Source organism: Vicugna pacos, chromosome 15, assembly GCF_048564905.1.
Source record: "Vicugna pacos chromosome 15, VicPac4, whole genome shotgun sequence".
Classification (NCBI taxonomy): Eukaryota; Metazoa; Chordata; class Mammalia; order Artiodactyla; family Camelidae; genus Vicugna; species Vicugna pacos.
Window position 1 is genome coordinate 24,469,548 of NC_133001.1, and position 26,436 is coordinate 24,495,983.

A 26,436-nucleotide genomic window follows, 5' to 3' on the forward strand; every position below is an offset into this window, starting at 1 on the left:
CTTCCTTCCTTCCTTTCCCTTTAGGGTAGTTATAATATTCATTAGAAATACGATTGATTTTTAATTCAGTTTACTTTTTTTTCTTTCCCATTTTTTGTATTTAATTACAGTTGTGTATAGAACTTAGCTTGCTTTTAAAATCAGTGTAGCACATTTTTGAATTAAGAAGTGATGAATAGAGTGTGAAAGTGATTAGTGTAACAGAAAGTTCCAGGAATGTTTCTTAAATGCATTGCCATCTAATTTTCATTTAAAAAATGTAAGCTGTATCTTTTCAGTTGCATAGATTCTTACCAAACTTCTAAATGAATAGTTATATTCTATGTTAGTGAGTTTCCTTCTTCAGCTTCCAGTGAATAAAACATTCCTTTGTTTACATAAATGATCGTGCATTTATCTCCCACCAGCAACCCTAATTTTAGAAAGCAGAATTAAAAGATACTTATATAGACGTAGGAACAAATAAATGATGGATTCAAAGGTGAACTCAGAAAGAATTGACTCTGTTGGGGAGTTATTCCTAAGGTAACATCATGTGTTTCCACACTTCTGCTCCCAGGCATGGACTGCCTCTGCATGGTGATGTCACCCGTATCTCCTTGGCTGGTTGATTTTGAGGACCCTGGCACCTAAGTCCTCATTAGGAATTCATAAGCCATTGCTGAGGTCTGGCTTATGATCTGAAAGAAAAGGAATTCCTTTTTAAAACTGCCAACTTTGGAAGGCAAATATATTCCAACGTGTTTGTTTAGCAGATTTTTTCCCAGCAGGTATTACTAAGATTATAATATGGATCTTAGTCCACCCCAAGTCAAGAGTGCAAGAAACAGCATGTTTCTTAATGGTCTTTCTATCAGTTTACATCAAACTTGAGGGCTTTCTTCTGGGTTTACAGGATGTTTAATCATAGTCACGGGGCCCCCACTCCCACCTTCACGCTGGATCGTGCAGAAGCTCCTGTTGGCTTCTGTTTCCCCTGGTTCTCACCAAAAAGACAGGTTTCTAAATTTGTCTTTTGGATTGCAAGAAGCCAGTTGCTCTGGTCCTAAATGAGGCAGAGGGTCCTTGCTGACTTCTGCAGCCTAAGAGCGCTGGTCAAGTTCACCTGTGTTTATCTCAGTGACTCTCTCTGAATCCCTCAACCTGACCAGAGATCCGGGTGCTGGCACTCAGTCCCCCTAAGTCCCACCAGAGTTCATCTCTCCCCTAGTTAGTGGTAATCTCCCCTCTAGTTCAGCCCTCAGATGCTTTGTGCTCACTTTTGTTTTTCCTTTCTGGAACACCTCACACACTAGGCCTTCAGAAAAGATTGGAAGAGGGATTGTTTTCCAGAAAGTCGTCTTCCACTCTCTGCCAGGAAAACGCCTTTGAGGCAAAGTGCTACAGGGACTTGGCTACTTTCTCAGAACAGAAGGAAGAACAAAATACAAACTAGCATTTCAGTAAGGTAGCCTGCCACTTACTCTTTCTGCAAACTGCCAAGGCCTTAGAGCAGAAATTAGATTCTGTCCTCTGTTCTGTAGGAGTTGAAATGTTTTTCAGTTGTGGAAACCAACTTGCTCTTTCTCAGAATTTACAGATGAATGGGAATATAAACCACGTAAACACTGGTGATTCACCCAAATTGTGCATTCTGCCCCCAGTACTCCACCCCACCTCTTTCCTTTCCCAGCTCCCAGCATCTTGCTGCTCAGAGCTGAAGACAACGTTTTGTTTTTGTTTTTCACAGTAATTTACCTTCATGAGTTTCATCAGGGTGATTCACATTTGGGGAATTATGTTTTGCCATAGATCTCCTGGAAGTCAACCATCCATAAGAATACAAAGTCAGCCTTGAGTTATACAGCGTAGAGGATGTTTCCAAAGACAGTGCTGGAACCTCGCCATCGAGGCTTCATTCAGAATGGGATTGTTTTCAAACACTCTAGTGGCCAAATGAAGTCAGCCATGAATCAGGAAAGCAATCAGGGTATCTTATGAAATTTTGCGGCATGTCAGAAATCGCTGAACAGGAAAAAATTGTTAAAGGAAACTCCTGCATACTCTTCATGCAAAGCCCTACATTTGACTGCATCTGTAAATCAGCGTTGTATATACACATTAAGTCCCATATCTGTTGAGCCCAGAACAGTACACACTCAGATCATCCTTGGGAATGTCCGCACCTCACCTGGGCTGATGAGGGTGAGCAAAGAAGCCCAAGAAGGGAGAAATTCCCCAGGGCTCAGATGAGAAAGGGTTCTGCACACTCAATGGGATCCCCTGTGGGGAGTGCTTAGGTTTCAACATGTTGCTTAGTCCATCTAAAAAATCTGGAGTTGTGTGTTCTGTATGTGTGTGTATGTTGATGAGTGTGTCCTTCGTTAAACACTATTCACCATGTGTCTGGTTATCCAAGCCTGGAAGCCGGCATCCTCATTATTTCCTTCTTCCCCGTCATTCTGTACATATTAGTAAAGCCTGCATATTCTGTCTGCAAAATTATCTTATTTTGTCCATTTTTTTCATTTCTTCTGTCAACACTTTATTTCAGATTGTCTCTAAGCCATTATATCCACATCAGAGAGATTAAATACACACACACAGACTCATAGTTTACATCTGCCTAAAACCCTTCAATAGCTCCTCATATAATCAGAAGACACTGTGATATCTGACCCCTGACTCCTCTTCCCATCCCATCTGAGCCACTAACCTCACTTACTCATGACTCTTCAGCCACACTCTTAGCTCTTTCTCAGCCGAGAGCCTCTGCTCATCTGTTTCTCCCTCCTGGAATCCACCTCCCCACCCCTGTTCTTCAGTTCTTAGCATGGTTCTCTCTTCCTCTCTTTTTTTCTTTTTTTAACTTAATTTAATTTACTTTTTTTGAAACTGAAGTATCGTCAGTTTACAATATTGTGTCAATTTCTGGTGTACAGCATAATAATTCAGTCATATATATACATGCATATATTCGTTTTCATATTCTTTTTCATTGTAGGTTACTACAAGATATTGAATATAGTTTCCTGTGCACTACAGTATAAACTTGCTGTTTATCTATTTTATATATAGTAGTGGCTTTTTGTTTCTAATCCTTCAAATTTCACTTAAACATCAACTCAGCCACTTCCATCCCCATTTCGTATTTACCAACACAACACCCCATTCATCAAATTCATGGCATTTTTCTGAGTTTTATTGTTATATATTTAATTTTCTTAAGTGCTTTCATCTGCCTTCCCCTAGTAGACCATGCATTTTGTGAAAACAGGAGCCAAGTCTGTTCCTCTCAGTATTATTTCTTACTTGCTGGATACAGCACTTGACTCATACATATACCACATACTCATAATAACTTCCCATAACTGCAAGTGAATTAACAAGTGGATGTAAGGCTGGGGAGAGGGAGTTATTTGGTTCTGCAGCAGAAGTTTAACGCCACTCAGAATAAGGCTCAATATAAAATAGCAGACCCTGCTGTCTGTTTTGGTAAAAAACGATTTGGTTTAGATACTGAGATTTCTCTGCAAACATACCACCCAGGCGGTTGTTTCTTACTGGAGATTATCATCAACCTGGATACCCCAGACACTTTGATCGGAGGCCTTTTGCTAATTCTGAATTCTCCTTTCCGCTAAATCTCTGGAGAAGACAATGCATTTTTAAATAAGTGGAGCCTTAAAAATATTTCTCCTTCGAGGTCCTTTTTTTTTTTTCCCTCTTAATTTAGGTATACAATAGCAGAGGTGGCTACATTGCTGACAGTGGATTAAACACTGGAATGAATTCTGAGGAAAAAAGAATTTTTCAAAGGCAGCACTTAATGTTTCCTTAGCCAGTGGATAATGGATTTTAGGTGCTAATTCTCCCCCATGAGCGAGCTAATCTGCCATTACTGTCAATGCGATTTATAGATGCTTATTAAAGGAGGAATGGGCTCTTGAACACGGACCGTCGTGATTTTTCTTGTAACTGGGCCATGGTTGCTTAATACTGCTTAACTACTTTTTTATTATTTATGCTCTGCACACATAGTCTATTCCTTTGAGAAAAGAAAACAGACATTACGTGTTATTTTTATCACTGAAACCGCTCAGTCCTGCTGAACAAAATGTGCTTCCCTAATGCAGAGCTGCCAAGACCTTGACGATTTGGAGTCGTATTTAATTTTAAGTATAAGAAATATTTTTTACCTGGATATTCCGTTACTATCAGTTGGTTCCTTAATGGAACTTTTAAGAAGAAACATGACAGTTTCAGGATCAGGGTGGGTTCACTGAGTTAAGACTCAGATTTTAAGATAAGGAAAAAGATAAAATAAGCAACAGAAGGAGATATAAATGCCCAACTAATTTTTTTTAGCTTTGCATATTCTTCATTCCATATAGCTTGTTAATTCAGTGTCTCTAGAGATTTCTGTCTGAAAATTATTAAAGGCTAATTTTATTTGCTACCAAAGAGGTAGTTCCAGACAGTAAGTAGTATTGAGGTCATTGAACAAAGGAGTTGAAGAAGGGGAGAAAACTGATGTCATAGGAGAAACCAGAATTGCTAAGGATTTAATAGTATTTTGCATGGGAGAAACAAGAGGGAGGCATAGCGGGGACAAGGGAGGAGAGACAGCTGTTTACAGTGGTATTCTTTTGTATTAAAAAAATCACATTTGCAGAGAAGGAATCAGAACAAACTAATAACTGAAAACAGTCCAGGGATGACAGGACTGCCGTTGCCAAGATCAAGGGACTAGTAAAGAGGTGTGAAAATTAAGCAGAGCTAAGTACAGCTCGGGGGAGAGTTTTCTACACCAATGAGTTTATTAGCATCATAATCAATTTAGTATGCAGGGAGTTTTTCTTGCACAACAAAAAGTATGACTTTTATGATCTACTTACAGGCCTTCCCTTTACAATGCCACCTAGTATTTTCTTGTCTTGAGTTAAAGAAATGGAAATCTGTCAGACTGGTTGGAGGAGGGGTGTTCAATCTTCATTACACCCAGAAAGAAGATTCAGTGCATTTTCTCAGGGGCTGATCCTGGGATTGGCTCTAATTAATATTTTCATTAATGTCATGGATGATGGGACAGGATAAGCTCAATGCATTTTCCAATTATGCCAAATTGAGTAGTGGCACTAGCACCTGGAAGAACTTGATTGCAATTTAAATGACCTTTTTGAGTTTCTGAGGAAAGTGAGTGACAGTTTAATTAGATAAGAACAAGATGCTGGGAGCGAATCACTAACAATGATAAGAGTATTTTACACTGTGCTTTAGAAAACAAGCTCACTGAGATCTTCACTTTGACTTCAGCCTTGCAGGTAGGTACAGTTATCACTCTGGAGGTAAAGATGGGACTAGATTGGCTTTTAATGGGGGTGGTGGAGAAATATGGCCGATGAACAGGGATGGGGGTTGAGTTGAAGAGTGAATCACTAAATAAATGGGCAGCCAAGCTTCACGCTAGAGTGTTTAAAGTTTATACCTTGTGGTGACATGGGCTAATTTTACTGGAATTCTCAAAATTGGGCATGTCTTGAACTGGTGTACTGTGCTCCGTTTAGGTATCCAAAACATAAGTGCAAGGAAAGTGGCAGAGGTCCAGAAGAGAGCAAAAGAAAGTCTACCATGATCAGGAGAGCCCTGGTTCTAGGAATGACTGGGAATGATTCATACAGAAAAGGGAAGATGAAAAGTACATAATTAATTTCAAACACATTTTCATGGTTCACTATTAGGAGAATAGTCCGCAGCTCTTCATTATTTCTATGGGAATAGGAAAATATGCAGTTATTTTTTGTTTTCTTGAAGCACATTCTTTATAAAGCAAAACATCACATCCCCATGAAGCTGTGCTGTATGGCTTTCTACTGGGATGATTTAGGACAGTCATTGCTCCTAATCCTTCTTCCTTCCTTCCGTTCCTTCCTCCCCTCCTTTCTTTTCCTTTCTCTCCCCTTCTCCTTCCTACTTTTTTTTCCTCCCTTCCTTCCTTCATTTCTTCCTTCTTTTATTCTTTCTTACACCTTTAAAAAAATTCTGCAGCTTTAGTTAATGAAGATCATTTTTGTTAAGGCTAAAATTTGGACAGAGATTAAAACTTGACCTAAGAAAGTTTTGTTATTTAATTCAGCTTCACCCTGTAAGGTCATTTCTCTGTTTTTACTGTATATATAGCTGAATATCAAGGAGGTATGTGGATCCTTGCATTTTAAAATGTGAGATACAGTTATGGAAGCCTAAAGCTTAAAGTGCCTTTCAGATGCAGAAAATAATAATACGTTATCTTCCCTTTCAGGGCAAATGGCAGGGGATCATACGAGGCTGGAGTTTCATAACATAGAGACTGGCATCATCACAGAACGGCGGTATCTGTCTTCTGTTCCCTCCAATTTCATTGGCCACCTGCAGAGCCTGACGTTTAATGGGATGGCGTACATCGACTTGTGTAAAAATGGCGACATAGATTATTGTGAGCTCAATGCCAGGTTTGGCTTCAGGAACATCATAGCAGACCCTGTCACCTTCAAGACCAAATCGAGCTATGTTGCCTTAGCTACGTTGCAAGCCTACACTTCTATGCATCTTTTTTTCCAGTTCAAGACAACATCCCTAGATGGACTAATTCTATATAACAGTGGGGATGGAAATGACTTTATTGTGGTTGAATTAGTTAAAGGGTGAGTATAAGTCCATTCAATGACAAACAAAGAAAACTTTGGGAAAATGAACATAAGTTTACAAAATTACACATTAAACTGAAGAAGGTGGAGGGGAGTGGTTTGCAAAGAATGCTTTTGTTTACATCACTTCGTAGGTATCTTACAAAGTTAATAGGGATTCAGCACAGTTTTTTTCTACCTACATTTCCATATACAAGGTACAAATAATGCCCAGTTCCAATTTATTGTAGGTATTCTATTCTATTCTAGTCTTACTCTTCAAATGTGGATTTCTGTACTGTGCACACAGTAACTCTACAAAAGAATTTCTACACATTTGTAGGCTAATTTGGTGTTAAGTTAAATAGCTAATTCATGAAACCAGTTTACTTCAATTCCACAAAATCCCATTTAGCTGAAGCTTAATTCTATGCCAGAGTTTCTTAAAGAATTTAGAAATAAAGATTTTTTAATGACATTTCATTGAAAATTTGATATATTTTCATTGATTTAGATATTTATTCATTCAATTGGCGAATGTCATTGTACATTTATAATCAACTAGATAATGCGCCAAACACTAATTACATACATATATATACCTTCCTTGCCACTCCTGTGCACATCTCAGATTCCACCAACCCTGAGCCACACAGACGCACACAACCTGAGGGGATACAGGTGAACATGTAAATTTAGCAGAAAAGCACTACAAAGTTTCCTAGAATGGTCTTGTGCAAAGGTTCAGGAGCGTCTTCAGGGAAGCTGGGAAAACACAGGCGTCAGGGAGTGGGTGCCTGAGCTGAGTCTGAAGGCCCACTGCTCATTTCCCTTATCGAAACAGGCATTCGGGATGGATGGAAGCAGGTGCACGAAGCTGAGAATTGCCAGTTCATTGTGGTTGGCAAAGGATGGAGAGAGTGGTGGAAATGGAGAATGGGTAGTGAAAGATACGTACCTTCCAAAGTCATGTAGTGGAATGCAGACCACAATTTTAACAATGTTTATCACTCTTCCCTGTATTGAAGACAATGAATAATCCTCCTTGCTGAAACAGAGCGGCACCTCTTACCCTCTTGTTAATTGAGCTTCTACAAGACTCACCCTCCTGACTTCTAGTGAGGGGGCAACCGCCTGAACAAAAGATCTCAGTGTTAACATCTAGCTGGACTCCATCAAAAATTCAAAAATTGATGGCACTTTCCCACCTTTGCTTTTTTCCCAGGTACTTACATTATGTGTTTGATTTGGGAAATGGTGCTAACCTCATCAAAGGGAGCTCAAACAAACCTCTCAATGACAATCAGTGGCACAACGTGATGATCTCCAGGGACACCAGCAACCTCCACACCGTAAAGATTGACACGAAAATCACCACGCAAATCACCGCGGGAGCCAGGAACTTGGACCTCAAGAGTAAGTGCACGAAGTCAGAGTAGCAGGCAGGAGCCCACGTGGTCTTCTCTGCTCATGTTACACATCCGTTACTTTGTGGGGTTGTGTGCACACGTGCACGCACGCACACGTGCACGCACCTTCTGCAAAGACTGACCAGAATTTCATTTCCAGCTTGTAATTAATAATACAACACACAAACCTCTGTTCCCCCTTTAATGTGGGAGAAACATATATTTTTAATAGCAGCTCAGAACATGCAGCACCTAAGAATGCATGCATGATTAAAATTTAAAGAGTGAGAAAAACATATTCTTAGTCTTGATATTATAAAGAAAAGTAGGCATTTGCAAGTTTGTTTAGTCCCAACAGTTTTCAGTCGATTTGAAGTCAAGGTAACCAGATACCTAATGAATTTCCTATAGAACTTCACTGGTTTCTTTTCTTGGTGAGATTTCCTAGATACTTACAGATTCTCCAACTAACAGGGATCTGAGTCTGGCTAATAACCCGTGTGTCCAAAGGTGATTCCTTCACAAGCCCCACAAACACCAGTGGGAATGTTCTTTCACCAACTGCTAAGAAAACCTTAACAGACTTTTTCCTTCCTTACTGATACTTGATTTCTCAAGTGAGAAAGACAAAATGCTTAGAAAACATGTCAATAAGTGGCGATAATAAGAGCCGTTTCTATCTGAATGGTCTTCACGATTCACTAAAAGCATATCCGCATATCCCATCTCATTTAACACGACAGCACACACCAGACAAGACATTACTAGTATTTTCTTGTGCATGCAGGAAATCTGAGCCTTGACTGGCTTGCCCGGGGTCAAAACGACTGCTTCAGCAGAGCAAAACGTCACCCCAGTTCTGACACACGCCCCCTCCTTTGGTCCTTCTGCTCTGTCCTGATGCATTTCAAAGCCCCGCAGGAATCACTGTGGTCACATTTTTTGCTTCCCAAGAGCTGTTCATTTATATTAATGCGATCTTTCCCTTTGATTTAAAAGATAAAAACACAGGAGAGTTAGGGGACTGGAAGGAGAAAATCCAACAGAATTCTTTCTAGAGAAAAATGTTTTGTCTAAAGTGAAGGAAGAAAGAAAGGTGTTTCACTTTCTGTAACTGCAGAATATATTTGCAATCCTGATGCTGTATTTGTCCAACACACAGAATGTGTGCTGGTGGCTGTCTCCCTTCTCTCTGAGTGGGGCTTCTTGTTGGCTTCAAAGAGAACCTGTTTATGCCCACAAATCTAATAGTTTAGCTCAGAAAGTAAAATGAGATTCAAAGGAAATGCTGTTTAACAGGCTAAACCTCTTTCTTCTCCCTGACTGAAGTGAATGGAGTGCATTTTCTGTCCCTGTTTCGGGGGTGCCCCTGTTTTGCACAGCGGGCTCCGGTGGTAGTTGTCAAGGAAAAGGAGAGATGGTGACACTAAGTGTGCTGGCCCTGCTAGCCACCAAAACTGAAGTGAAATGGGGTCCTGTTCCTGTAGGGAGAGACCTCAGTAGGAGTGAATGAACGTCACTGGGGAACCAGGGATACTGAGTGGGTGACTGAAATGGCTGGAAAGGAAGCAGTTCCTGGTTGGTTGAAGTAAGTGACACTCACAGACCGTCAGTGAGAGAACAGAGAAGCAGTGCAAGCAGTGGGTTCTGTGTCCCTGGACAGTTAGGGCATTGTCTCCTGAGAGGTCAGTGTTTGCTTATTGTACATTAAAAAATCACAGTGAGGGTACTTGGACATAGTTTGGGATTCTTTTTGGTGGTTGAGGGGACCATTAGAAACCTAGGAAACCCTCAAGGCTGATTTTTAATAAATGCTCAGTGTTTCATGATTCTGAATATGAGAGGCTTTATCCATGATAAAATCTAAAACCATGAACTGAAAACAGCATGTATTTATTTATTTATTTATTATTTTATTTATTTTTTAATTATTTTATACATAAACATTTTTTATTGAGTTATAGTCATTTTACAGTGTTGTGTCAAATTCCAGTGTAGAGCACAATTTTTCAGTTATACATGAACATACATACATTCATTGTCACATTCTCTTTCGCTGTGAGCCACCACAAGGTCCTGTATGTATTTCCCTGTGCTACACATTACAATCTTGTTTATCTATTCTGCATTTTGAAATCCCAGTGCCTTCCCATCCCCCGTCCCCCTGGCAACCACAAGTTTGTATTCTATGTCTATGAGTCTGTTTCTGTTTTGTATTTTTGTTTTTTGTTTTTGTTTTTGTTTTTTAGATTCCACATATGAGTGATCTCATATGGTATTTTTCTTTCTCTTTCTGGCTTACTTCACTTAGAATGACATTCTCCAGGAACATCCATGTTGCTGCAAATGGCCTTATGTTGTCGGTTTTTATGGCTGAATAGTGTTCCATCATATAAATATACCACTTCTTTATTCAGTCATCTATTGATGGACATTTAGGCTGTTTCCATGTCTTGGCTATGGTAAATAGTGCTGCTATGAACATTGGGGTGCAGGTGTCTTTTTGAAGTAGGGTCCCTTCTGGTTATATGCCCAGGAGTGGGATTCCTGGGTCCAATAGTAAGTCTATTCCTAGTCTTTGGAGGAATCTCCATACTGTTTTCCTCAGTGGCTGCACCAAACTGTATTCCCACCAGCAGTGTAGGGTTGTCTTTTCTCCACAGCCTCTCCAGCATTTGTCATTTGTGGATTTTTGAATGCTGGCCGTTCTGACTGGTGTGAGGTGATACCTCATCATAGTTTTGATTTGCATTTCTCTGATGATTAGTGATATTGAGTATTTTTTCATGTACCTATTGATCATTTGTATGTCTTCCTTGGAGAATTGCTTGTTAAGGTCTTCTACCCATTTTCGGATTGGGTTGTTTATTTTTTTCTTATTGAGTCATATGAACTGCTTATATATTCTGGAGATCAAGCCTTTGTCGGTTTCATTTGCAAAAATTTTCTCCCATTCCGTAGGTTGTCTTCTTGTTTTACTTATGGTTTCCTTTGCTGTGCAGAAGCTTGTAAGTTTCATTAGGTCCCATTTGTTTATTCTTGCTTTTATTTCTATTGCTTGGGTAGACTGTTCTAGGAGAACATTTTTGAGATGTATGTCAGATAATGTTTTGCCTATATTTTCTTCTAGGAGGTTAATTGTATCTTGTCTTATGTTTAAGTCTTTGATCCATTTTGAGTTTATTTTTGTGTATGGTGTAAGGGAGTGTTCTAGCTTCATTGTTTTACATGCTGCTGTTCAGTTTTCCCAGCACCATTTGCTGAAGAGACTCTTAATTCGATTGTATATTCTTGCCTCCTTTGTCAAAGATTAGTTGACCAAAAGTTTGTGGGCTCTCTATTCTGTTCCATTGGTCTATATGTCTGTTTTTGTACCAATACCATGCTGTCTTGGTTACTGTAGCTCTGTAGTATTGTCTGAAGTCTGGAAGAGTTATTCGTCCAGCCTCTTTCTTTTTCTTCAGCAATGCTTTGGCAATTCTAGGCCTTTTGTGGTTCCATATAACTTTTATTATAATTTGTTCTAGTTCTGTGAAATATGTCCTAGGTAATTTGATAGGGATTGCATTAAATCTGTAGATTGCCTTGGGCAGTATGACCATTTTAACAATATTTATTCTTCCAATCCAAGAGCATGGGATAGCTTTCCATTTTTTTACATCTTCTTTAATTTCCTTAATCAGTGTTTTATAGTTTTCTGTGTATAAGTCTTTCACCTCCTTGGTTAGATTTATTCCTACGTATTTTATCACTTTGGGTGCTATTTTAAAGGGGATTGTCTCTTTACTTTCTCTTTCTGTTGATTCATCATTAATATAAAGAAATGCAACTGATTTTTGAATGTTAATCTTGTAACCTGCTACCTTGCTGGATTTTTTGATTATTTCTAGTAGTTTTTTGTGTGGACCTTTTAGGGTTTTCTATATATAGTATCATGCAATCTGCATATAGTGACACTTTTACCTCTTCTTTTCCAATTTGGATCCCTTTTATTTCTCTCTCTTGCCTGATTGCTGTGGCTAGGACTTCCAAGACTATGTTGAATAGGAGTGGTGATAGTGGGCAGGCTTGTCTTGTCCCAGATTTTAGTGGGAAGCTTTTGAGTTTTTCACCATTGAGTACTACGCTGGCTGTGGGTTTGTCACATATAGCTTTTATTATGTTGAGATATGTTCCCTCAATACCCACTTTGGCAAGAGTTTGTACCATATATGGGTGTTGAATTTTAGCAGAAGCTTTTTCTGCATCTATTGAGATGATCATGTGGTTTTTGTACTTTCTCTTGTTGATGTGATACATTACATTGATTGATCTGCGTATGTTGAACCATCCTTGTGTCCCTGGGATGAACCCCACTTGATCATGATGTATAAGCTTTTTTATGTGCTGTTGGATTCTATTTACTAGTATTTTGGTAAGGATTTTTGCATCTATGTTCATCAGCGATATTGGTCTGTAATTCTCTTTTTTGGTGGTGCCTTTGCCTGGTTTTGGTATCAGGGTGATGGTGGCTTCATAGAATGAGTTTGGGAGTATTCCCTCTTTTTCAATCTTTTGGAAGAGTTTGAGAAGGCCTGGTATGAGTTCTTCTTTGTATGTTTGGTAGAATTCCCCAGTAAAGCTGTCTGGTCCTGGACTTTTATTTGTAGGGAGGTTTTTTATTGCTATTTCAATTTCATTTCTAGTGATTGGTTTGTTAAAGTGGTCAGTTTCTTTTTGATTCAGTCTTGGTGGACTGTATGTTTCCAGAAACTTGTCCTTCTCCTCTAGGTTATCCATTTTGGTTCCATATAGTTTTTCATAATATTCTCATATGATAGTTTGTATTTCTGTGTTATCTGTTGTAATTTCTCCATTTTCCTTTCTTATTTTGCTTATTAATGCTCTCTCTTTTTTCTTCTTTGTGAATTTGGCCAGAGGTTTGTTGATTTTATTTACTCTTTCAAAAAACCAGCTATTGGTTTGATTGATTTTTTTCTATTGTTTTTTTAATCTCATTTTATTTATTTCCTCCCTGATCTTTATTATTTCCTTCCTTCTGCTGACTTTTGGGTGTTTTTGCTCTTCTTTTTCTAGTTCTTTTAGCTGATGGGTTACATTGTTTATTTGAGATTGTTCTTCTTTTTTGAGGAAGGCTTGTATTGCTATAAACTTCCCTCTTAGAACTGCCTTTGCTGCATCCCATAAGTTTTGTGTGGTTGTGGTTTCATTTTCATTTGTCTCAAGGTATTTTTTAATTTCAACTTTGATTTCCTCATTGACCTATTGGTTTTTTAAACAACAAGCATGTTGTTTAATCTCCATGTTTTCCTTTTTTTCTCCTTTGTTTCTCTGTAGTTGATTTCTAGTTTCATGGCATTGTGGTCAGTAAAGATTCTTGAGATATTTTCTATCTTCTTAAAATTGTTGAGGCTTCTTTTGTGCCCAAGTACATGATCAATCCTAGAAAATGTTCCATGTGCACTTGAAAAGAATGTATATCCAATTTGGGGGAGGGGGTGTAATGCTCTGAAAATATCCACCAAATCTAATTTTTCTATTGTATTATTTAATTTCTCTGTTGCCTTATTTATTTTCTGTCTGAAAGATCTGTCTAGTGATGTTAATGCGGTGTTAAAATCTCCGACAATGTTTGTATTCCCATCAATTTCCCCCTTTATCTCTGTTAGTAATTGTTTTATGTACTTAGGTGCTCCTATGTTGGGTGCATATATATTAACGAGTGTAATATCCTCATCTTGTATTACTCCTTTAATCATTATAAAATGTCCTTTATCTTTCTTTATGGCCCTTGTTTTAAAGTCTATTTTGTCTGAAATCACTACTACTACACCTGCTTTTTTGGCTTTTCCATTTGCATGGAATATCTTTTTCCATCCTTTCATTCTCAATCTATATATGTCCTTCTCCCTAAAGTGGGTCTCTTGTATGCAGCATATTGAAGCTTCTTGCTTTATTATCCAGTCTGCCACTCTACATCTTTTGACTGGAGCATTTAGTCCATTAACATTTACAGTAATTAATGATAGATGAGTGTTTATTGCCATTTTGAACTTGTTTTTGCAGTTGATTTGGTATCTCCTCTTTGTTCCTTTCTTCTTCCTTTTGTGGTTTGGTAATTTTCCTTTGTATTGTCTTGGATTTTATTTAGTTTTTGTGACACACTTGTAAGTTTTTGGCTTGTGGTTACCCTTTTTTTTTGTAAGTCTATTAACCTATTAGTATAACTGTTTGTACTAAACAGATAGTAATGTAATCTCAAACCCATCCTACCGAGAACAAAAAATTTAAAATAAAAAGAAAGAAAAAACTCTGTATTTTCTTGCTTCCCTCTCCCACTCTTAATGATTTAGATGTTTTCTTTTACAATTTTGTGTTTATTCTATTTGGAATTCATGGTAGTTATCACCTTTCCAGTTACGAGTTTGTCATTTTTGTAGCATCCTGCTTCTTTTCTATTTAGACTAGACCTGTCAATATTTCTTTTAGCATGGGTTTAGTGTTGCTAAACTCTTAGTTTTTGCTTGTCTGTGAAGTTCTTTATCTCTCCTTCTGTTCCAAAGGATAGCCTTGCTGGATAGAGTATCCTAGGCTGCATCTTTTTTTTATTCAGGACTTTGAATATATCTTGCCACTCCCTTCTGGCCTGTAGTGTTTGTGTAGAGAAATCAGCTGAGAACCTTGTGGGGGTTCCCTTGTAACTCACTCTTTGTTTTTCTCTTGCTGCCTTTAGGATCCTTTCTTTATCCTTTACTCTGGCCATCTTGATTATGATGTGTCTTGGTGTGGGTCTGTTTGGGTTCTTCCTGTTTGGGACCCTCTGAGCCTCCTGTACTTGGATATCTGATTCCTTCTTTAGGTTTGGAAAGTTTTCAGTCATGATTTCTTCAAATACCTTTTCAAATCCCCTTTGTTCTTTCTTCCCCTTCTGAAACCCCTATTATGCATAGATGAGCATGCTTTATATTATCCCACAGGTCCCTTATATTGTTTTCATTGTTTTTTACTTGCTTTTCTCTCAGCTGTTCTGATTGGGTGCTTTCTGTTGTCCAGTCTTCTAGGTCACTTACTCTGCATTATCTAGCCTGCTTTGTACAGCCTTTAGATCAGTTCTCATTTCAGTCAGTGAGTTTACCAATTCTACTTGGCTCTTCTTTATAGCTTCAATTTCATTTTTGTTTTATTTTATATCTTTAAACACTATCTCTTTTAGTTCCTTCAGCAATTTGATCACTCCTTTTTTGAAATCTTGATATAGTAGGCCATCGATGTCTATCTCCCTGATCGTGCTTTCAGGGCATTTCTCTTGCTCTCTTAATTTGGAGTGATTCCTCTGTTTCTTCATATTGCTCGTATCTCTCTGGCACTGTGGCTTATGGTGTATCAGTTATCTATTGTGGTCCTTAAGGAGTTTATTTATTTATCTATCTAAAGCCTATGCAGGAATAAAACTTAGAGAGAGAGAGAGAATTTTAAAAGAAAGGAGAAAAAAAAGGTTTGAAAGCAGTGCATAATCAATAATAGAAGAGCAAGTTGAAGCAGAATAGCAATTGAGTTGAGATGTCTTTTAAAAAACTTAAAAAAGTAGCAAAGATCAGATAACAATATTTGAGATCTGTGTATAATCAATAACAGGAGATCAAAACCAAGAGAAATAAAAATGAAATGAGGTGGATCTTTAAAAGTAGTAAAGAGAAAAAATATTTTAAAAGAAAAATTTTAAAGGGATTAAAACTGGAGACATACACAATTGTTTAAAAAGTAAATTTTTAAAAGGTGATAGAAAATAGAACAGATTTTAACAAAAGAGAAAAGAATTTTAAAAGGCGGGAGAAAAAAATGTTTGAAAACAGTGTATAATCAATAATAGAAGAGCAAGTTGAAGTAATCGAGTTGAGATGTCTTTTAAAAACCTTAATAAAAAGGAGAAAAAATAAAAAAACAATATTTGATACCTGTGAATAATCAATAACAGGAGATCAAAACCAAGAGAATTAAAAGTGAAATGAGGTAGATTTTTAAAAATAATAATAATAAAAAGATTTTAAAAGAATAATTTAAAAGGGGTTAAAACTGTAAACATATACAACTGTTTAAAAAGTAAAGATTAAAAAGGTAATAGAAAATAAAAGAGATATAAAAAAGATTTAAAAAAAAAAAAAAGAGGATGTGTTCTCCTGGAGACTGTGCGTTCTTGATGGTTTTATCGAGAAGTCTTTCTGTCTTTGCCCTGTTTCGCAAACTCAGCTTGCTGTTTCCAGAGGCCCTCTGTTGGCACCCTCTTCTGTGCTGCTCCCAGTGCCTCTCGGCAAGAAGATCGCGCTCCCTTCCAACACTGGCTCAGGTGCTGCTCTCCTTAGAGGTGGGCAGGTGGGTCACTCCCCCTCCCGATGCCACAGTGAGATGCTGTGCTGGGGGGGTGGGAGGTGGGTGGATCACGTCCCCTCCCAGCACTGCGGTCAGGTGCTGTGTTCCTGCCAGGAAGAGGGGTGGCGACCCACCCTCTCCTGGCGCAGGTCGCTCCGCTGCTCTGTGCAGCTGTGGCACTCCACCTCAGGTTGGCACTCCAAAGGCGGGCTGGAGAAGACCGCGGGGGCGGCCCCGCCCCTGCCCCTGCTCCATTCCAAAACCCAGCTTCTTGTTTGTCTTGGTGGAGGAGTTCTCTGAGATGTCGGGCAGAAAGATCCTATCTGCCTCGGGCTGTAAACAAGTCTCAGTCCTGCCTAGGAGGTCACAGAGCCCCCAGGTGCGGATTCAGGTCTCGGCCCCGCCCCCCGCCCGAGGTCTGCACAAAGGAGGAGATGCCGGCTGTGGCTGAGCCCCGCCTCTCTTCTCGTGAGATGCGCCAGTAATGGCAGGCGCAGGTCTGAGGAGACAAAGGCTACGGCGTCTCTCTCCCCCCAGGGCACACCAGTAGTGTTGCTTTGCTTTTTTTTGTTTGTTTCTGTAATTTATGGAGGGCCCAGGTTGTTCTGCTCCGTAACCCCTCCTAGCTGCGGCGCACAGCACCCTGCAGTCCCCTGGGGCTGCCTCAGTGCAGCTGCCCCAGTCCTCTGCCCGGCTTGGGCGGCCTGCCCCGGTCCCAGCTGCCGGCTGGCGTCTCAGGCTGGATGTCACAGGGACCCTTTGTGCCCGTTTAACTCAGTTCTCTCAGTCAAGGGTTGCTGGGGCCAATCTGAGCTTCGGAGGCTCCCTCTCCGTCCCACTGGCCTCTCTGTTGGAGAGGGGGAGGTTCAGCAAACAAGCGCCAGCCCTCCTTTGCCACTCCCTCCCCACAAGGCCGGTCCCGCACTGTTTTGCTTTTTCTTCCTTTTTTCCTTTTCTCCTACCAGATTTTTGGCGTCTTTGTCTTTCGAAGAGGGCGATGTTCTGTCGGAGTCGGTAGGTGCTCTGGTTGGCTGAATGGGTCCGTAGATGTGAGTTTTGGTGTATTTGTGGGAGAGGGTGAGCTACGAGAGTCCTTATACTCTGCCATCTTGCTTCTCTCTCTTGAAAATAGCATTTATGTAATATGAAGATGCTAAGTATTGAATTCTGACTGAGTGCATTTGTGTTTTTAAAAAAAACACAATTTAAATTTGAGGTAAATTTCCCAGGCAAATAAAGAGATGCTATATGAATGACTTCTCCCCCTTTACATGGTGAAGTTCCTCTCTATTTAAAGAAAGTGAGAGCAAGTTCCTAAAATTAAAACTTAATTAATTTGTGAATTGGATGTGTGATCCAATGGTGACAAAAACCCTAAGGAGCCCCCCCTTGCCACATGTGTCCCTGTCTAGAGCGAATGAGGAGAGAGCGTGGCGCCTAGGCGGGCATCTCCCAGCTTCCGCAGCCACCGCCTCCCTGTGTGTGTGGTTAGAGGCACTGGTCAGATGAGGACTCCTGAGCACTGAGTCTGTGCTCAAGGGAGAGCACAGCTATGAAGAGGGCGGCAGGGTTCCCGCAAGGAAACGCTTTCTGTCCTGAAGAGAAGCCTGCTATCAGGGAACATATACAGGACAGACAGAAGGATTACCTGGAGCCACATCCAGCATTGAAAGGAATCTGGCGTCACCAGGTAGAGTATTCCAGGAAGGAACCTTTAAGGGATAGCTGAATGATGAGTAAGAGCAACTGCATATTGTTCCCCTTCTCTCTTGGAGGCCCCCTGGAATTAGGGTGGCTTAACACAAGAGGACGTCATACAGAAACTCTTCACTCTGAATTTAGCAGCACTGTTTCCTTCGCATGCTAGTCATGTAGGATTCAGCCATTCTAAGTGCAGGAAAAATGAAAGGGTGACCTATTTTGGTCAGTGATTTTATGTGTTTTTTTTCCCCCTTATAGAATTAAAGGAAAATTATTATATTTATTCTACACTGCATTAAGGTCACTGCCATCCTCTTTAGTTCTTTTCAAAGTGAGATCAACCTACTTAAGGACACCGGAGTCACGTGGTGGGGTTCGTGGAGTGCGTACTTCTGCCCCCCACCTCAGACAGAGCGAGGCGGTGATCATTTGAGAATAACATGCAGGGAAGGCCAGGTGTCTGCAATGTTTCAAGGGCACGTGCTCACCTAGATGCTGTGTTTCAGAGCCATGAACGAATGCAGTGTCTATGTCGAGGCCAAATTTAACTCACTTTTGAATTTTAGTACAAATCCTGGCTTTGCTTTTATGTTAGAATTTTACTTTTGTGTTGTTTAGTTTTACCATTTCTGGCCCAAAGTGACTCCGTTCAGGAACATTGCGAGTATTTTTATTTATCGTGTTACAATACCTCAAAAAGACACTAGAGGGCAGCATAAGGCCGTAAAACCTGCTTATGGGAGGTGGAAGGGGGCGGGAAAAGCCTCAACAAGCTCCACTTGCGCTGGAAAAACAGACTTTCTTTGTTTTCGCCCAATTAAAATTCCACAGCTAGCCTTTAGAATAACGCGTGCTTTGGAGTGTGGCTCCATTTCGTGATATAGACAGGGATTTCGTGTAGAAGTGTGCAAACTAGGGGCCACTTACTCCCTTCCCCACCAGAACTCGGCTGAAGATGATCAGAAATGGGCAGGAGTCTGTAATCTGTCTCTGAGAAGAGGAATTCCACGCAGGTGACCTTGTTCAGGTTGTTTCGTGACACTGCCACGTTCTCAGAGGGTTGCGTGTCTCTCCCGGCTGGAACAGTTCTGCTTTCATCTTTATTTCCCAGCTGCTCGTGTTCCCTCCCCTCTGGCTGTTACGTACGAGCTGCAGCACGCCATGGAAGGGACAGCATTAAACTCGCCCTCTGCGGTGATTTCCTAGCACAGCGGTACCTGCCTCCATTGTGGCACCTTTGAGTCCTGCCCCCTTTAGAGAGAGAAAGGATTGGTGTAATTCTCCTGACCTGCCTTCTCTTTTTCCTGTATTTGCCAAATGTGTTATGTTTGTGAATGCATATTGGAAGGAGGAATGTGTATCGACTCCCTACTAGATACTAAATAGATTTAAATGAGGTTATTTCATGTCATAATTGCAATTAGCCAGGGATTTGAACTGAGGTCAGTCTTGCTCATTTATTCATGTAGTTCAAGAAGAAAGAGAGGAAGGATCGTCTTTGGCCCCCATCTTCCATGGGTCCCTGTCTTTAAGGCATTACTTAAGTTTATCCTGCGAACGGAGGAAAATACACTTCCTGGGGGAAAGATGCACGGTTCCTAGGTGCACAGGATACAGTGCCCTCAGGTGGCCACTTAGCAAAACTACCCAGAAGGCTCCCCCTGGGTCAGCCCAGGCAGAGCTCTGCCCTTTGTTCTCCCTCTCTCACCCCCAAGTCCTTGCCCCCACGGGCTCTGAGCCAGCTCTCCCTCCGTCCTGCCACCTTGTCTCGCCCCTTCTTACCACCCTGTCCAGGATCTGATCGTCAGCCTTCCTCAAACCCCTTCCTTAAATCTTACCTCGAAAGCAAGCACCTGCTGTTGTTTATTCTGCTCCCAGGCCACTAAGAGTTCCCCTAGTCAGAGAGAACCCAGCCGGGGACTTCCATTCAAATAGATTCGCCTTATCAGCAGAGATCTGAAGATAAACAGCATTCTTGCTCTTTTCCTCTTGGTCCCGTGCCAGTGTCTGCTATGCAGCTACCCACCCTCTCCAGTCCTGGGTATACCTCTGTCCGTCAGTGTGGCTATGTGACAAGTCATTGCTGCGCAACTTCAGTTTAACACACACCCGAGCTTTGTGTACTCAGCCAGGTGGCATCTGATGGCCTGCTTGCCTTGCCCAGGTAATTTACTCAAATAAGAAACTTCCAGAGAAAGGTCTGACTTTGAGCATAGCCTTAAAGCAGGAGATGGCATTGAACAGGGAGGTGGCATTGAGCAAGTTCCTGTTGTCTGTTGGTTAGAGTCTCCTTATTAGATTTTTTTTTTTTTTGGTAATGGAAAGAGATTTACTCACATTACTTCAGTTAATGGGAGATTATTTTAAGGACCTATTAGAAAGTAAGAGAGATAAGACATCCTTTCAGTGAGTCCACACAGAGAATAAGAACTGTGTTCTCATAGTCACACTGGGATCTCGAGAGTGGATATGAGAGCCCCCTGCGCCCCAATTCAGGGCTCCACCACTGAGCCTCTCTCTGCTGCGTCTCCTCCCACTGAGATAATTTTTCTCTCCTCTCCTTATGCTTCCTGGGCTCTCCTAGTCTTAGCTCCCGCCTCATGGCTTCTCCCTACAGCTTCTGTTCCTGTGCGCATGTCCACTCCTGTCTCCTCTTTTTCACCTCGCTTTCACGTGCCCCCAAAGACATGCTCTTACACGGTGAGGGGACCTGTCTAGAGCACAATGTCGTGGGCTTTTGCCCTGCTGCTTGGGGTCAGGCTCACTTCCTCAGACCACCACACGGTGGCGGTAGACTTGCGTGCCGTAAAACGTGAACTTCTAACGTCATCCCTGGGAAGGAGGCTGTGGGCTGGCAGGCTGTCTGTAGATTCTCAGGAGGGAGCAGGGTAATGTGCTTATTCAGAGGGCCCTCAGTGTCATGGCAGAAGTGAAGACAGGAGACAGAAGGAGCTTTAAGCAGGAGAGTGGAGTTCATGGTGCTTTAGAATCATTCCTTTGACTTCGGTGCAGAGGAGAGGGGAGGAAAGAGACGGCTTTGGAGGCAACTGTCATAGTACAGAACAGAGACAGTCAGGCTCGGCACACATGAAAGAAAGACTTGACATCTTTGTTACACCGTTTCCCACACAGGAACTGAAAGACAATTAGAGGTATGAAGCTGCTGTTTCTCTCCTGACGTGTCCTTTGGATCCCCAGGCTTTACCGAATCAGTCTCAATCTAGTCTCTGTACTGTAATGCCTTTGTCAGTTTGTTTTAACCCCACTCCCGGCGAGACATCCTTCCCTTCCTGTGCCCAGGCGCCTTGGACCTGCTTGAGGGTTTTCCTTCTGCCTCTTTGTAACCTTGACTGTTGCAGAGTTCAAGTTCTTTATTCCATACCAGCATCATTGTCTTTTTTCTTTCTTTTTTATTTCTTCACCCATTGTACTTGTTTTGAAATCTCTTATACATTGGGCAGAGTGTTTCCAGGTTTAGTTTTTTGTTCAACTCCCACCAACTCTGATGTTTGCACTGTTAGGATCTTGGGGACTTAGAGCTTGACATGATCTTGGAGACACGTCGGTCTGACCCATTCCTTTTACAGATGAGAGACCCATGCTCAGGAGAAACTGACCAACACAGCCGGGTAGATACGAGTGCTCTAGGTCCGGTCTTCTAATTCCCAGCTTAACACTTTTCCCCATAAATCAGGGAAAACAACTTTTATTGCCGAAATCAACCTCAGGTGACTGCCAGTGACAGCCTGGAACAACATGCTGAAAAGCAATGTGAGGCCTTCTGTGGACTCCCTGGAGACACCAATTCATACAGTCAGCTAGAGGTGCCAGTTGGAGACTGGCAACACGGGATCACCCATTAGCTGTTTATTTCTGGTGCAGCTTTAAGGAGCTCAGTCCTTCCCATTTGTAGTTGCTTTGGGGCAGGTGAGATAGGCGCTTAAAGCTCTGATGCAGGTTCCTGCTCACCCTCGGCACTGGCTGAGCTGTGACAGCCACAGGCCTTGACTTGTGTGCTTGGAACATCTGTGAGGAGGTCCTATCCCAGGAGAAACAGCTTCCCTCTCCTCCTGCAGTGAAACATGGGCTCCCAGAGATATGAATCCAGTGCTCATGTGCCTTTTGGACAGGGTGCCAGGGTCCCAAGTTCCAGTGGGACTGTGATTAGACAAGATGAGCCCGTCCAGCTGGTGCCAGTCCTCCTCCGTGGAATGGGGAGGATTCAGACCAGGCTCCTGTAGGTCTATAAGGGACAGAGAGGCCCAGCTGACATCAAGTCATGTGACAGTTGCCCATTATAAATCATCATGTACAAGTGAGTATTGCTGTTATTTTCAGGCAGTGGTTTCATTTAGTTAGGGTTGGGTAATAATACAACTCTAGCCCTCTCTTACTGTGACTCACAGGAAAACTAGCTTCTATGCTTGAACCTGAACAATTCATCTTGAGCCACAGGTCGAAATGGGAATAGACTGGGAAACTGAGGTGGGCATGGTACAGTCACTGCTACTGTGGAGATGCCTCAGAGCCAATTCTGCCATCTTCACTCATGTAGGAAAGCCCTTTTTTTTTTTTAAATTGAAGTACAGTCAGTTACAATGTGTCAATTTCTGGTGTACAGCATAATGTCCCAGTCATGCGTATACATACATGAATTTGTTTTCATACTCTTTTTCATTAAAGGTTATCACAAGATACTGAATGTAGTTCCCTGTGCTATTCAGAAGAAATTTGTTTTTTATCTATTTTTATATGTAAAGGTTAATATTTGCAAATCTCAAACTCCCAAATTTATCCCTTCCCATCCCCTTTCTCCTGGTAACCATAAGATTGTTTACTCTGTCAGCAAGTCTGTTTCTGTTTTGTAGGTGAATTCATTAGTGTTCTCTTTTTTTCTTTTTTAAGATTCCACATATAAGTGATATACGATTTTTTTTCTTTCTCTTTCTTGCTTACTTCACTTAGAATGGTGCTCTCCAGGTCCATCCATGTTGCTGCAAATGGCATTATTTTATTTTTACGGCTAAGTAGTATTCCACTATATAAATATACCACAGCTTCTTTATCCAGTCATCTGTTGATGGACATTTAGGTTGTTTCCATGTCTTGGTATTGTAAATAGTGCTGCTGTGAACATTGGGGTGCAGGTGTCTTTTGGAATTAGAGTTCCTTCCAGATACATGCCCAGGAGCGGGGCTGCTGGATCATATGCTGCTCTGCTGCTGTTGGCCTGTCATTTTCATGCCCTGGAGGGGCTACTTCCAGTGTCACTTCCCAGCTGCAGTAGGTCAGTCAGGCTTCCTTGTTATTGTCGCATGACTGTGGTTTTCTGGTCTGCTCTTAAAAGGGGCTCTTTCTTGGCCTTCGCAATTAATTATTGTAGTTTTTCTTAAGAGTAATGTAAGAAGCAATAAAACGTTGTAATTAAGGGTCAGGCTTTGGGGTCAGAGATGTGGGTGAAACAGCATATCTTTACCATTTATCTTCTGTGTGCCCTTTGGCAAGGTATGTTGTATTGTCTTCATCATCATCTACTTTTCACTAAGGATTAGCTAGGAGCTTGACATGTCTTAGCTCCTTTTTTTTTGTGACCAGCTGGTGAGGTGGCTGCACTTAAGCCCCACATTACTTGGTAAGGCTGAAGAAGGTTAAACGTCTCACCCAAATAGTAATGCTAGTACAATTAAATAGGGATAGTAATTATTTTAACCATTTCTGAGGGCTCATCACATCCCATGCACTCTTGCAAATGTTTTACTCGTAAGTTCTCATTTAATTCTCACAGCAGTGCACAGGATCAGCCAGTGTATTCTTTGAAGCTTGTGTCTGTAAGGAAGGGGGCCTGTGAGGCTCACCTGGATATGAGAGGCAGTGGCAATATTTAGGCCGTTTTCACATAACTGCCCTGGCACAGGACAGCCCAGATGGTGTCCCCAGGCTCCCTAGAGGTTGGTTATTAACATTCCTCACCCAGGCCCTGAGAGTTCTGCCCCAGTACCCCCTCCCCGTCCCCACCCCGAACCCACCTCAACACACACACTGTTCAGCTCTCTCCACTGGTTCCCCCTTGGAGTTCAGGGACTATAAAAAAAAGACTTCTTTAAGCACTTTAAGGTCCTGTACTAATGCCCTATGTCTATTACACAGCAATTCTGTAGCCTTCAAGTACGGAAAACATGAAACGAGTCCTCCAGGAGACTTGAGAGCCTCCTCACTTGGCTTGGGGCTAGAATGTAGTTCCCCTGTAGGGGGCAGTGCAGCAAATGTGTTGTACCATAGGACTTACCTCAGAAATACCCTTAGACACCTGTCTTTCCAGTTTTGGACCCTTTGATGAAGATGAAGATGTTCTTGATGTAACTCAGGGCTTCAGGGGCTGAGAAGCAGTGTTTTACTGTCTGCTTTGTGAATTTTGTATCTCGCTATCTGCCTCAGACTCACATTATCTTGTGTCTGTTATGCTGGTGCTTCATTCAGGACTTCAGTTTTAATGCTCTTATTTTACAAGTGTGATTTTTTAATCTTTACAACAATTAGCTGAGTGAGATGTTAGTGCTTCCGTACTACAGATGAGAAAATGGAGACTCAGGAAGGCTAAGTGAATTGCCTGGGAAGGGAATGTAAACCCAGGTCTATAGCAATATTTAAATACCACTGTATATATTTGCCAACATATTAGGAGGGATTCTTTCTGGATATCTAGAGTGAAAGATAGTACTTATTTTAATCTTAGGGAAAATGTCATGTAATAGAAGAAAATAGTTCTTCCTCTGTGTAAAACCTGATTCTTCAGACGCCTGCATTGCTACCTTGGGTAGTGCTGAAAATGTCATTTCTGGCAGTTACAGAAGAACTGTGTATTTCTCCTTTCACTTTCCACGTGCTCTTTCCATCCCTGTGCCTTGTGTATAGAGCATATGCATTGTTTCTGTTTCCTTAGGCCCTGAAGTCTTCCTCAAACATTACAGCCAACAGTTTTCATTGCTGTGTGTCCTTCATAAGTATTCCGTAGGACATTTGCATTTGTAGGTGCTTAAAGCAGGCCCAGGCAACACAGTGCTTGGTTGGATGATTGGAGACTGGCCTGGCAGTCAGTTATCAGCTTGTACCAGTAAGCCACTTGCTAGTCTGTTCAACTGTTAAAACCCTCCATTTCCCTAGCCTTTTAGGAGAGTTCCCCATACCTTCCTGTCCCACTTTTTTGATCATTGCTGGTAAGTATTTGCATTTCTCCTTAAGAATAATTTAAATATTGGAAGAACAAAGTATTTGGAGATGTGCCTTAGGGAATTTTATGTACTATTCCAGTGAAATTTGATGACCTGATTGAGAATATTCCATCTTTTAAGCATAGAAGTAATTCCTTCTGTGAAAAAAAAATACAGAAAAATTCAGATACTTAAGAGAAAAAAATAAGAGTTTTATTTGACTCTATGAAGCTCATAATATTTTAGAAGCTTTTTGTCAATGACTATGAAGCTTTCCTTGTTTGCTTTGTATCACTTTGTCCTTTTAAGCTACTCAGAAAACACCGGGTGCATTTCCTTCTCTTCTTCTGTCTGTCTGAGAGCAGCTGCTGTTTCTGACCTGCATTAAACAGACCACTGTTATGAGGAAGAGCCGTTCTTTTCAGCTCATCCTGCATTTATTTTGAAATAGGAAAAGAAAATTTCTTTGAAATAAGGAAAATTGTTTTGAAAAGAAAGCAAGCCGAGTGGATATACAGAGCTCCTCAAAAAGTCTCAGGAAAGACAACAGGTTTACATGACCAGGTCCTTTTCCTGGTCCCCTGGTTATAGGTCTTTATTGATGTCCAGAATGACCATTTCTAAACCCTTCCACCTCTCCTATTCCTGTCACTGAGAAGGTTTTGAGTAAACACAGGAGGCAGCGTGGTGCAGCGGGAAAAGAGGGAGCCCAGGACCTGGAGGCTGGGGTACCCATGTTGTTCTCCTTGTCCTGCGGTCATTGCCTTGGGCAGGCCACTTACCTTTTCAGAAGGGTTGTTGGCTCACCGGTCAGGTGGGGATACTGACAGCTTCCCGCATAGTGCGACGAGTTGGTATGAGAATCAAATGGAACAAGAGAGGGCAAAGCATCCTTCAACTCAAGGTCCTGTGCAAGTGTGAGGGGTGACAGTACCTGTGAGACGGGCGAGCTCTTCCAGCTGCATGCGGCCCCAGAGAGGGATGCACAGTGAGTGGAAAATGAAATACAAATGGCAGCAGGATTGCTTGCTGCTACAGGATGTCTAAGGTACATAACTGGCTGCCACCTTGATGGGGAAAAAGGAAAGATAATAAAAATATCTGAGC

The 26,436-nt window shown here is 41.3% G+C and overlaps 1 protein-coding gene across 4 annotated transcripts in view; it reads left to right on the forward strand.

The window, feature by feature from the left end:
* NRXN1 (neurexin 1) overlaps positions 1-26,436 on the forward strand; it is a 1,026,070-nt gene that overhangs the window by 492,419 nt on the left and 507,215 nt on the right. For all 4 annotated transcript variants that reach the window (XM_031675605.2, XM_031675618.2, XM_031675619.2 and 1 more), the window contains 2 exons: positions 6,281-6,662; positions 7,870-8,060. In XM_031675605.2, coding sequence (XP_031531465.1) covers positions 6,281-6,662; positions 7,870-8,060 — 573 coding nt within the window. The remainder of the gene's footprint in view (positions 1-6,280; positions 6,663-7,869; positions 8,061-26,436) is intronic.